This window comes from Martes martes, assembly GCF_963455335.1.
Source record: "Martes martes genome assembly, chromosome: 14".
Lineage (NCBI taxonomy): Eukaryota > Metazoa > Chordata > Mammalia > Carnivora > Mustelidae > Martes > Martes martes.
In genome coordinates, this window is record NC_137902.1 from 16,970,696 (window position 1) to 16,984,311 (window position 13,616).

General features: G+C 47.3%; 1 protein-coding gene across 26 annotated transcripts in view; it reads right to left on the reverse strand.

Annotated features, from left to right (window-relative positions):
* The window catches only part of TCF7L2 (transcription factor 7 like 2), a 196,373-nt gene that overhangs the window by 61,572 nt on the left and 121,185 nt on the right, over window positions 1-13,616 (reverse strand). For 4 of the 26 annotated variants that reach the window (XM_080822644.1, XM_080822633.1, XM_080822640.1 and 1 more), the window contains one exon: window positions 10,325-10,468. The exons of the other annotated variants lie outside the window; for them this stretch is intronic. In XM_080822644.1, coding sequence (XP_080678770.1) covers window positions 10,325-10,468 — 144 coding nt within the window. The remainder of the gene's footprint in view (window positions 1-10,324; window positions 10,469-13,616) is intronic. 26 annotated transcript variants of the gene reach the window in all.

A 13,616-nucleotide genomic window follows, 5' to 3' on the forward strand; every position in this document is an offset into this window, starting at 1 on the left:
GGTCATGATCCTAGGGTCCTGGGATCAAGCCCTACACTGGGGCTCCCTGCTCAGCGGGGAGCCTGCTATCTCCCTCCTCCCCGCTCCTGCTCGGCTCTCTCGCTATCTCTGTCTCTTTCAAATAAATAAAATCTTTTTTTTTTTAAATGCCACTACTACCTTATTTATATATAAAATGGGAACAATACTGGTTTTTCTCTCACGGACCAGCTGTGAGGGCGAACAAGAATATTACGAAACACTGGAGCCAATGCCCAAAAGGACAGCAGATTTTTAACAAATGGTGGGTAAGTATTAATACTAAAACCACACCTCCCACTAGGGAGCAAGTTCACGTTTCTTTCTTCCCACCAAAGAGATGAATTAAGAAATACCCACTGAGAATTAGTAAGTCAGAGCTTATGTTGACAGATGCTTACCAGGTTCTATGTACATCATCTGCCTTACACACACAAATTCACTGAAATCTCCCAAGAAATGGAAGGTAGGTACAAAAATTTCCCTGTTTTATAAATGGAAAAACTTAGACCTAGACAGGCCTCTGGAAGATATACATACATGGTCATTCAGCTAGCCAGTACCAAAGCCAGAATTTGAAGTCGTGGAATCTGGACCCCAGGCTCCTAATCCCTCCACGAAGCAGGTTCTGCAGTAACCATAACCAGGTACCAAAACGACATCCTCTCTTCTTGTGAGGTAAACTACCTCCTACCAAAAAGACTTGCAAGAACTACAATTTTGTCATTAAACTTGAAAGCTGGAATAACACATAGATGCTTTTCATAGGAAATCCAATGGGAAGACCATGCCTGTAAAGACCCAGAAGGAGGAGATCAATGCCAAAGAAGGAGGCAGAAATTTCTTTGGGCTAACTTGGACCTATATCTCCACAAAATGGCCCTATTCCACTCAACATGAAAAAGAATCCAGCACAATCCTTTACTGTCCAACCTTGCTTTCTACCCTGCTTGTTAATCATGCCTAGAGGGGGGCACTAAGTTTAACTGCAGATAGTCAATTTTGTTAATGGAATTCTAAGCCCATCCGTTTTCAGTTGGGAGGATGAGAGCATCTTTTGCTGTGTTTCTCTAAAGCAAATATTTAGTGCTTTCATCTTTTAGTGCCCTAACATGCGATCTGTCACCCAAGTAAAAAAAAATAAACCTTCTCATGTGAGTGTTTGTAGAAATGATACGATGCTTCCAACGTAAATCAGACAAATGGCGAGGCCTTTCAGAGGGGAGCTGGGCGATCTCTGTGCTCTTCGGGAGGTATGTTGGAGAGTTATAGCACCCAGGCCCCATGGTTACGCTTGCACCACTGGTGAAAATCATGCCGCTGGCTGGCTGTCTCAAGTTCCCTATCATTTCAATCCAGATGCAGAAAAGCAACTTGTTTCTAACCTGCTTTGGTCCTCTTGTTCGGCCTAGGTACCCAGGCTTGCATTGCATTGCTTAGCGGTGGTGGTGGTGGTGCTTTCTTTAAATGAAAGCCATCCTCCATCCGCCTGGAGGACATTACTCTACCAGAAACCTGGTGCCAGACAATGGTAGTTTCTTATCAGCAAAACTCACTCCTCTTAGCTGAATCATCAATGCCCTGAATCTGCCGAACTCTGAGATACTCCTTCAGCGTGACAAGTGAGAGGCAGGGAGAAGGGGTCGAGCCAGGAAAGTCAGGTCACTTTTGTAGAAGGTAGTTCTAATCCTTCTTTTTGATTCTAAAGAGTTTTTGGATGCCAGAAAGCCAGAAGGAGAGCTACGACTGTGTTTCTGGATGTCACCTCCCCCATAATATCTGCTTTCTGTACTGGGTCACTGTTCCCACTTATGGCAAGGCTCCAAGTAATTACAGAGACAGGAATTAGGTGACACAAGAATTTACATGTGTACAACTGCTTTTACCTTCCCCAGCAGAATCCACACTAAAGGTGTCATCTGCTGTCCAGTCAAGTGTGACACTCTGAGCAGGGGACCTTTGAGGTCACCTCTGCTCACTTCTCAAGAGGAGGACAGGCACACACACAACATTCCCACATTTCACTTTTCCCTAAGAAAGCATTAGCTCTGAACCATCACAGGTGAAACGGTAGCTCTGTCCTTCCCGTGCTTGTCCCAGCTTCTCCCAGCACCTAGCTGGAGGCACCGATGGTCCTGGAAGCGCCTCAGGTGCTCTAAGCCCTCAATTCCTGCCTTTATTGGAGTAATGGGACAAGTGAGGACAGCCAGGGAGAACCATGTTGGGTCAACAAAAGCTACAGAAAATGCACCATCTTCATTTTATACATTATCCCTAAACCTGGATAATCTGTCCTGACATCTGGGAAAGAATAATATAGATAATTCAAAGCAGAATATTCCCAAAGTTGTTACATATCACATTACTGTCTCTACAGTTAGCAATAACATATATCCTTTGTCCTTTTTTAACTGTATTTGTCTGTGGCCACTCAGAATTGGAATGAATTCTCCTAAATTCACAGAATGGCCCAGAGCCTACTGGGTACATGGGCAAGAAGAGCCAGTATAAAACAAAGAAAATCCAACCAAGACTATCAGTAACTAACAAGCTGACAACCAGGGCACCACGGGTACATCTCTTGGGCTGAAGAAGGCACAGAGGAAGAGCAGAGTCTAATAATCAACAGTGAAAAATTAACCCTCAGAGAGAGAGATGATTCAAGCCCACATTACCTTTCAAATGGTAAAAATGATAAAAATGAAACCCACATTTCCTGTGACTAAGAAAGGGACAGCATGAGAGTGTGTAGAAGATGATGGAGCAGTTCTGTATCCTGATCGCAGTGGGGTCATACAAATTTATGCTAAAATTCATAGAACTACAGACTGAAAGAGAAGTCAATTTTGTTGAAGGATAGATTTTAAAATACAGTTAACCCCTGAACAACTTGGGGGAGGGGAGGGGGAGGGGTGTAAGAGACACTGACCCCCCATGCAGTCAAAAATCTACATATAACTTCTGCCTCTCCCAAAACTTAACTACAAATAGCCTACTGTTGACCAAAAACCTTATCACTAACATAAACAGTTGATCAACACATATTTTATATGTCACATGTCTTATACATTATATTCTTACAATAAAGGAAGCTGGAAAAGAAAACATGTTATTAAGAAAATTGTTAGGAAGAGAGGGGCACCTGAGTGGCTCAGTCAGTTAAACGACTGCTTTTGGCTCAGGTCATGATCCCAGGGTGCTGGGATCAAGCCCCACCTCTGGCTCCTTGCTCAACAGGAACCTGCTACTCCCTCTCTGACTATCTGCTACTCCGCCTGCTTATGTTCTCTCTCTCTCTCTCTGTGTCAAATAAATAAATAAAAATTCTTAAAAAAAAAAAAACTGTTAGGAAGAGAAAATACATTTACAGTACTTGTACTGGATTTATCAAAAAAGTCCACAGAGAAGTGGACCCATGTTGTTCAAGGGTCAACTGTGTGTGTGTGTGTGTGTGTGTGTGTGTGTGTGTGTGTGTATGGTGTATTTTTTTTAATCCTACATCTCAAAAGAAACCTGGTCCCCACATCTAAAATCAGGGGCACAAAAGCACACACAGTAAGTGCAAAACTGAAAAACAGATGGTTGCATGTGACCCAGCCAAGCAAAACTGCAACGAGGAAAGCTATCTGCCCCATCCCCTTGGGGATCTGATCTGAGTCCATTCTGCTGTCCAAAGCAGGACAGGGCCAAGGAGAAAGGAGGGTCCCATTCCCTTGAGAAGTGAACCTATCTGTGCATGCTGAGAGCCACAGGCCCAGAACTGCCCCACTTCCCTTAGGAACTGCGTGCGTTCCGGAAGCTGATGCCACAAGCTGTCACCTCTCTGCCCAGCTCCACCCATCTTTCTCATGCGTTTGTGAGAAAGCAGCAACAGGAAAGAAACATCCAGGAGACAGAGTTGTGAACAACCAACAAGCTGGATGTCTCTCTGGATGGTTATGAGTTTCTTCCACTTTCTGGTAGAGGGGCTCCTCGTTTCCCAGGCAGAGGGGACCACTCACTGGTCACCCTGACTCCCGGTGAACCACCGGGCCCGCCAGAAACCCAGCGTGGGGAGCCAGGCTGAGCAGCAGTGATGGAGAGCTCTCCTGATCCCTGTGTCCCCGGCCCCATAGCTCACGTGCAACCCCACATCCTCTCCTGCCAACTCTGTTTTCCTAAGCAGCAAGAGGCCACCCCCGGGGCACAGGGCTGCATCGCAGGGGTTCTGGCAAAGCTTGGCAGACACAGTGACTGCTGGACATAAATCCAGTAGAGGCAGCGTGCCCCCTTCTGTCACTCCAGTTCCTTCCCACCTCCCTTGCCTCTCACCTTCTTTCTCTGGTGACTTTAGCTCCTTCCTCCATTGGAAGGAACAGACTTTCCAAAACAAAAACTTTCACTCTGAGCACACACAGTCCTCTTACTTGGACCTGCCCAGAGAAAAATGTTTCTCTCCTGCTGCACGTACGCTCGTGTGGGGTGTGGGGGCGTTTGGCCCCAGACATGTGCATGTGCACACGGACAAGCACACATGCCCCAGGAGTTTTCTAACTAAGAGTTTTCTAACTGTACACTCTGTGGCTGTACAAAGGCCACCTCCTTCCTCGTTTGCAGCTCAAGTAGAGGGGCCAGCGACTGACTGGAGGTCCGCTATGGAAACGACAGCCAGCACTTGCGCGTGTCCCCATGAAGAATGCTATGCCATGTCCGTCACCTTTTTCCCTAAAGCAAACAAAAAATGACAAGCTGTCCACTACTGCATTTTTTAACACAAACAGGCTTGAAAGGGGACTTTTAGAGATATGATGGACAAAGTTGGAAATGTGAGAAATAAAGGACAGAAGGTGATTTAATTCTTACTATTGCCTCTTGCTAAACCAGCAGCATCGGACACAAGAAGGTACGTTCTGAATAAGGACTGGCCTGAGAAGGAAGGATTAAAACTTGGATCTCCTACTTTGCTCACCTGACAGTAACTGCGCTAATAAAAATGAGTAAATGTAGCTCCAGAGTCTGGGCTGAACTCTGGTTCCTGTTCTCAGATTCCAAACATTTACCTCCATGGCATCATTAAAGACACCAACAACAGGAAAGAACTCGAGGAAACAGAGATATCGCGACAGACACACAGACTGATGTGACAGGTAATGTCACAACCATTAGTGGAAAGTACCCACTCCCTCTTTTCAAGTATTGACCAAGTCATTTGATCAGGGGAACCTATAAAGGAATAAAAAAAAAAAAAAAACTTCAGGCTAATTTCAACCCTTCCTGGACACAGGTTAGCCTATGAAAAAGTGATCTGTCACCTCACAGAATTACAAAAGGGGAGGGCCCACAACAATAAACCGTGTGGGTGATAACATGTCACGCATCAAAAGTCAAGTCTTCTCTATTAATGACCTTTGTCACGCAGGACGCCAAGAAAACATGTGACTCACAAAGAATGGGGAAAAGGGAGGTCGTCCCGAAGATAAGAGCCGTGATAGAGCCTGTGGCGCCTGGTGGACGTCAGGTGGCCCGAGAGGCATGGCCACAGGGCAGGGAACACCTGCACCTCCCACAGCGGTGAGCTCCTTGCCCACCTCCAAGCAATCGGTTGCCCTGGACTACTCCATATACCAGCCTCACAGGGCGAGAGGAAAAGTATAAGTGAAAGGAACAGTATTCACAGCATTCGGCCCGAGGAACGGCAAACAACATGGGAAGAAGGGCCTAGAATGATCCTGTCCCTCTCTGGGCCTATCTCCCTGGGCACGTTGTGTCCAAGCTGCGTCAATCACGTGGGAGACAGGCTACATCATGATACACCGGGAATGTGATCTCCCTGAGGCATCGGGAATTCCAAGTGGGGCCAGACGGGGTCCATTTCTACCACCGGGGCGAGTCACGGGCAGAGGAACTCCACACATTCACTGGGCCGGGAAGGATTCTACGAAGAAGCTTTGCAAGGAGCGAACACGAGAAAGGAGGAATAACAATATGGATGGCATCGCTAGCGGGACTGAGAGTGAATTTGGCCAGGGGCGTGAACTTGCTGGTCGGCTCGAACAGGATGATCCAGGGCTGTAGCACGAAGCTTGGGTCCCGTACAAAATACACACCATGAGGGCAGTACGGATTGGCGACATTTTGCCTTTGTCGGTTTTAACTTGCATCTGCTCCCCACAACTGCACTGCAACAGGGGAGTTTCACAGTCTGTCAGCACTGGGGCGATGACTAAACCTACTGAGGGATCCCCACATCCAGAATGGGCAACCTTCAGAACTTTCACAGAGACTCTTCATGGCAAACATAGGAAGGCATTTCCATCACGAGAGATGGAAAATAAACAGAAAACAACTGCATGTAATATGATAGAAGTCTGCCTATGATTTTTAAAACATATCTCTTAAAAGACGGGAAGGAAGTCTGTCACAATATTAACTTTGCCGGGTGCCTGGGAGGCTCAGTTGGTTGGGCATCGGCCATCGGCTCAGGTTATGATCCCAAGGTCCTGGGATCGAGACCTGTGCTGGGTTCTGTGCTCAGCAGGGAGTTTGCTTCTCCCTCTGCTCCTCCCCCTGCTCGTGCTCTTACATGCTCTGTCTCTCTCGAATGAATAAACAAAAAAATCTTTTAAAAAAAAAAAAGCTAACTTTGCCTTTGAGAGGTACTTTTACTGTTTTCTCATTGCTTCTCTATGTAATCGGGAGTAGGAGGACAAACATTCTAGCTTAACAGAATGCAAAGTTGCAATGCAGAGCTTTATAAAGCAAATACTTCTCTTTTAATGTACTTTGTTGTGTAAATCCAGATTTTCCATACATAACATGTATTGAAAAATAGAGTACCAAGGAAATGAAGCAATATCTATATTTGTTTCAATGACTAACAAGCAAAAATAAAACTTCAGCTGTGATGCCATGCTTTTTAGAAATCAGACATATAATAAGCCACAGATTTATAGGATGTGGTCTAATAAACCTAAGAAAAGTTTCATTTCCTCCTCACCAAAGTGGTTCACTCCCTGTCTGTGCAACCAGCTTTTTGCAAAGTTAGCAGATGTCTCTTTTTTTCCTTAAATGTGTAAGTTGAGAGATTAATAAGCACCAACAATAATGTGCCTGCTGAATACACACGCACGCACACTCGCTCACTCGCTCACTCACTCACTCACTCCTATATCCCTAAATATGAAATGAAATGGGCTCAATGCTAGCAAAACGGTAGGTCACCCAAAACATCAGAAGGGACAGAGTTTGCCATCTTGCTAATCCCCAGCCACTGATGGGGGGGGTGGTTAGAACCCCTAGAAAGGGGGAAGCAAGGAATGAGGGAAGGAGTCAAAGAACTTTTCAAAAGACTGCTGGCAAGCATTTCCGTGAAAATGGTATTAACTCAGCAATTACAGGAAAAAACACTCTTTCTTATCTGAATGCACTTATGCCACGGGTCACACCCTATTATTGTCACTATTAAACATGTTAATAGCCCCAATGTAATGACTTTGTGTGGCTAGCTTTAAAATGCACATGAATAGCTAACTAGAAAAAAGTGACTCATGCCTGCCCAGGTGGATATTGACTTTCTTAGTCATATTTATTCAATTGGTCTACCAACCTTAACTCCCTGGAGGAAAGGGCCGAAGTGATAGAATCCAGCCAGCTTGCAAGGATAGAAAGGGAGGGACAATGGAAGTTGAATCCAGCTGGGGTAGAAGGTGTCCTGAATGTCATACTGGTAAAGCAGAAACTTGACTTTCAATGTCCTGAATCAAAAGCCTCCTTCCAGCCTTTGAGAAGGCAGGGTGTTGAACAGGACCCAACACACCTTCTTTAGCAAGTGGAGGATGGTTAGTACGGAAGGCAAGTGGTTAGTATGAAAGGCTCTGACCCATGGGCTGCTGCCATGGTCCTCAGTAACAGCAGATTTATGGCTACACCCCTGTGCTGTGTGAGCCCAAGCACTTGCTACACCTCCCTGTGGCTCACCTGCAAAATGGGATCACGGCATCCCCCTCCTCGGTTTGGGGTCAGGTTGTGAAGAGTTACTATGAGCCAAGCCCTTCCAGAAGCGCCTGGCTCGCTGTGTGAAAATCTCAGTCACTCTGATGGGCATTTCCAGGCATCCTGGGAGGTGCCCCCCCCCACCCCCAGAAGCAGGCTGGGCAGCTCTTCCACGCCCATCCCCTTTTACAGACATTGGGAGCGAATCAGGGAGGAGTGACGCCCCTTTCCAACAGACGTGACGAACGTGATCTCAATCCTACTTCTGACTCCAATCTCATGTGGTTTCCACGATGCTACCCAGAGCCACGTCTCACATATCCATGCTGCGGATCAGGGTTCTCCCTGTCCCACCACAATTCCTGAAGCAGAAAGTACTACACATGGTACATCACTAACTATTCCGTGGAAACGTCTACAGCTAAAGCAAGCTGTATAACCGAGTTACCCAAGCAGTGGCTGGCCCACCATACAGACACATTCTCTGTGTGGGATTCCCCAGGAATCCTGCTGTGTGCTCGTGCCAGACACCCGCTTGTCTGGCCAAGCCCCGCTCTGTACACTTCGACTCAATGTATGCTCACAGCACCCCGTGTGTGATTCCCCTTCGCCAGCAGGGAAACCGAGGCACAGAGCAGCTGGGTAACTTGCCCAAGTTCCCACAGCCCATGAGCCGTGTCTGTGTGTCTGGCCTAGTCACAGTTTAGGAACTTAGACCCAATCCTGGAAGCAGGGCATACTGGTGCTTCCCCTGAAGATGTTTCCATGTCCTGAAGGCAAAGCTGAGAAGTGAACAGAGTCACCGGCGTCAAGGATCTAAGTGGCGCCTGCGGATCTTGGGTTATAAGGAAGAAACCCGGTCTTCCTGTTTTATCTTCCTCATACTCAGAATGGGTGCCTGGTTCTCCTTTATCTACCTCATAACTCTGACCAAAGATTAATGAGTTACCATTTGCTGGGCCCCGGCAGAGGGAGAGCTGTGTGTGGCATGGCCTTATCACCCATGGTCCGAAGAACAGCTACCCACACTTGTCACAAGCTGGACCAGGGGGCAGGCAGCTCCTGAGAAAAGGCTTCTCTCGGGCCATGGCTGCTGCACAGAAGAAGGCCTCCCTGGCCCGTCACACCCAGACCCCAAGGACACGGGCTTTCTGCATTCACGGGCTACAGGCACCATCACGGGAGGAAGAAGGAGGGTTTCCAAAGAGACCAGAAACATCTTCTGTTTTATTCCCATCTGGCTGAAGAGGGGGCCACAACATAGGAAGATTTCCTCAAGACACCAACACACGAAGTCATTGACCAGAATTCAGACACGGTGTAGTGTGCAGAAGCATCCTTGGGGCCACATCAAGTGAGAAGAAAATACAAAACTACTGGAAGGTCCAATTCCAATTCTGTGAAATATTTCTAGAGTTTAGACACAGGAATGATGAGAGAGAAATGCATCCAGATATTAAGCCCTAATGCCCAACAGCACATAGCAGGTACACTACAAATGTTTTCAAAAGGCAGAAGTCTCACTAATTTGGCTCTTAAATATTCATTTTTTTCTTTAAAAAAAAAAAAAGCTAGCATTAATACTAAATCATCTGCCATTTAAGCCTAAAGAGTTCCTTCACAATTTTTTTATCTGTGTTAACTTTTGCTTTTCTGAGAACGAAAGCATGTTCTACACAGTCTTTATTCTTCAGGACTGCTAATTTGAAGAGAACTGTCACTCCCAAGCATGGAGCAATGTGGGGTATTGACATCGTATTGAATTATTTGAAGGAAATTAACAATGCCTCCTGTCCTTGGACAGCCATGTCTGTGAGAAAAGCCATTCACAGCTGCCTCAGGAAGGTACCACTGCAGAGGACTGAGCATTTCTCAGCACCCTGAAGTCTCCAAGAGAAACTGTAAGTTCTAAGTAACTAAGAACAAAGGCAAAATTGAGGTAATAACTTCTATTTCCCCCTGGGAGCTGTGTGAAAGGTCCCAGGAAATCATTTCCTGGGGGTCAAGTTTAACGGGATGACATACTGTTCATCCTTCTCACAGAAGCTACCCATGACACTGGACCACGTGTGGGCTTTCCAGGGAGCCGGGCACCTGGGGAATCACAGGGGCACCACCCGCCACCCTCTCCTCATAAACCAGCATTCTTATGGCGATGATAAACCTATTAGTGATCACAACACCCAGACATCATGGCACCCGACATGACAGCTACCTGACAGGAATTCAGGGGCCATGGCGCATGGGCCCTGCCCTAGCGCGAGGTAAACTTTGGATGGGTGGTTTCATTTCAGAGCTAGCTCATCTCATACCGTCATTCTGCTCCGAGACCTACCTCCAAACACCAGGGCTCCCCAACCTTGTGTAAGGAGTGGCTCCTTTTCATGTCCCTGAAGACTTGAGTGCTGACAGTGAAGTCTGAGGGGGGGTAGAAGTGCTGACAGTCATGTCCCTGAGTGCAGCAAGGGAGGGGGCACTGCTGCCAGGAAGAAAGGGGAACAGAGTGAGGCTTGGGAGGGAGGGGGACGCAGTCACCAAGGCATTCACGGCCCCCAGCCTGACTTTCTTCCCTGACTCCACACTTCTCTACAAACTCCAAGCAAGGAGGACTATGGATTCCAATGTGACCCCAGGACACTTCCACCTCCCTGCCTTCCAGCTCGGGGGCCCCCTCTGGCAACATCTTAAACACAGCCTCCTCTATGCAGTGTTTCTGCTGCATCCCTGCCCGCTGTCCCCACCTCTGCCCATCCTTCCCCCGGCAGACTCAGCTGCTGATGGCTCTGAGCCTCCAGCGAGTCAGCTGGCCGGCATTCCCTCTCTCTCTCTCTCAACTTACCTTACTGAATCTTCTATGAATTTAAGCCCTGTGATACTGCTGGTATTTCTACCCTACAAAAATGCAATCACAAATGGTTCAACCCAATTCTAGAGCTATTTGGGGACCTGTCTAATCACCTTCTCCTCCGCTGCACTACCATTTTTCAGAGAGGTGACTACACTTCCATCCCGGGACCCCTGGGAAACATCTGGCTGCACACACCTTGAGTGTGCAAGAAGCAGGAGCCGTACTGAATTTCAGCACAGCTGGGGCTCGAGCACGCCCACGGCTTCAGTTCACTGCCTGCCAACTCTGCTCGGGGCTTTCGACGGGAACGTGCGTGTTGTTCCACAGCTCCTCACAACCACCCTGTGAGGTAGGTATGTGCCCATTTTACAGAGGAGGAAACTGACTCAGAGACGTTAAGGAGCATGCCCAAGGTCACACAGCGAGTAAATGGCAGACAGGGAATATGGACCAGGTCTCAGTCAACTCACGGTGCTGCTGTGTAGACTCAGTTGCCCGTCCAGATGTTGACTACTGCACTACCAATAGGATAGAGAATTTAGGGGCATAAAGAGAGACCTGGGATCCAAGAGGGGCTATTTCACAACAAAGAAATATCATTCTAATTGTCTTTTAGAAAGGAAAATGTCTGTGTCCTTTGTATGGATGTATGACTTCTTTACTCTAGTTTTTAAAGGGTTTATATGAGGAAAAAAATGCCTTGAATAAATTCTTCACCCTTTTTAATCCCAAATAACAGAACTCAGGATTAAGAATATACGATGGAGCACAAAATTATCTTACATTCTGATATTCACCCAAGAGCAGTAGAATGAGCATAGTGGGTGCTAAAGACTCTGGGAGATAGGAAATCGATGGGAATAAAGGACAAATCCTACAAAACAGCAACCACATTTCCAGAACAATCTACAAGGTTACCATATTACCTGGTCCTCCCATGGTGGAGGGTGATGGGGGTACCAGGGTGGTGTTCAAAAGCCACATGAACTCTCAAAGTGGGAAAGGGCCACGTGGCCAGCAAAATGGGGCTACCCCAGGGCCCTAGCTGGCTGCAGCTGTCCCTGTCTGGACTTGGAAAGCCACCATTGCTGGAAGCCGGAGGTCTGCCCCCAGAAAGGGCAGCCCAAGCCCTCAGAGGAAGCCCTGGTTGCCCATGGCTAGAGGTCCCTGTTCTCCGTCTGGGAAACTGAACCTCCCACTCTGCATTTCTCCACAGCGCTCACTTGTAAACAGGAATGTGAGTCATTGAGCAAGCAGAAGTCCATTTTCAAGATCAGCCCAGCTTTACAACTAAGGTAATCCCATTCTGCCTTGTCACAGTGGTGACTCACCTTACTGTCTCCCACCAGAGGTGACATGGTTTAAATTTCCAGTTGTTCCTGGAAGGAACCCAGCAACGCCGGGGTTTAAGTCCCTGTCTATCTGCTTTGTTTTCTAACACAGTGCTGAGAGCAAAGAGGCAAGGCTCCCAAGGGCAAGAGCCCCAGAGGAGTTTGGAGAAGAAATGTATCTAAGGTTACCAGAGACCGCAGCATCTTTATTATCTTCCCATGGCCTTTCCTCGGGGTCTATCCTCCCAGAGGGGCCTGTGGCTTGTGAGGACAAGAAGCGTGCGCACCCTCTCCCCCCCAATCTAAGATCCAGATAGAGGAATCTCAGAGCCAAATCTGCACGTCACTCCAACCAATTCTGTAGGAGCTCCCAGTTTTGAGATGTGTGAGATTACCCTTATCCTCATCTCCTCTTCTGGGCCTAACCTGCTTTTCTTTTTATCTTTCTTCTCATTTCTTTAAATATCCATTTCCAATCTTTGAGCATAATGTGAAGTCCTCTAAGCCACCTCAAAGTTTGGAGGGTAAAAAATGTCTTCTAAACAAATTCAAATCTATCTGCAAATATGAAATAATTTTGCAATGGGAAAAAACTGTAGCAGAGTCTCGCCTAATAAAAATAAAACTCTCCAATGGATCTTAAAGATTGGAAAGCAGACATCCACTGAGTTTCCTGCTCAACATCCATTCGTGCTTTTTCTGGCAGTAGTACCTTGAATCGTTTAGGGGGTACCACCGAACCCTCAAGCCATGTAGTTTACGTGGAATGGACCCCTCAGTCCAACTGTACTCAGCATATTACATCCCCTGACCACAACCACCGGTTCAGAATTATGGGGGAAGAGAAGATCTCTCTGGACTTCAACCTGCTTTCATGAGGAGACATCAACCCAGGGCCAAGGAGAGAAATGGTGTCCTGGTAAATGGGCCCCTGGATCCAGCCGTGCCTGATGCAGGTCACCTGTGCAATTTTAGCCAATACACTCATTTTGCTCAGGCCAATTTGGGTTGGGTTTGAGGAGAAAGAGAGAGAGGCGTCCTGACTGGAGTGGGCTAGTCACCTAAGCCAGGCTGACCTCAATAACTGTCCATCCACGAATCAAGAGGTAATGTGGAAAGAACTAGAGACACTCCAGGAAAAGTAAATGAAGGCCTCATACTTCCATGCTCCTGGCACAATGAGGGAGTTGTTATAAGGCAGTATTTTGGAGTAGGCACCCGGTACTTTTTGAAAGAAGCATGACTGTGGCTTGCGGCCACTGTCTGGGACAGGGAGAGGGACCCTGAGCAACATCTGCAGGAGTTGACATTTGGTCCTCCTGCTCCTCTAGCACCGCCAACACCACTGGCCACACTGACCAACTTTAAGATGTGGTCTCCAGAAGGCAGGAGACACAAACACTTAGCAGCACCAAATCTGCCTCCTAGCCTTCTCCAGATACACCGCC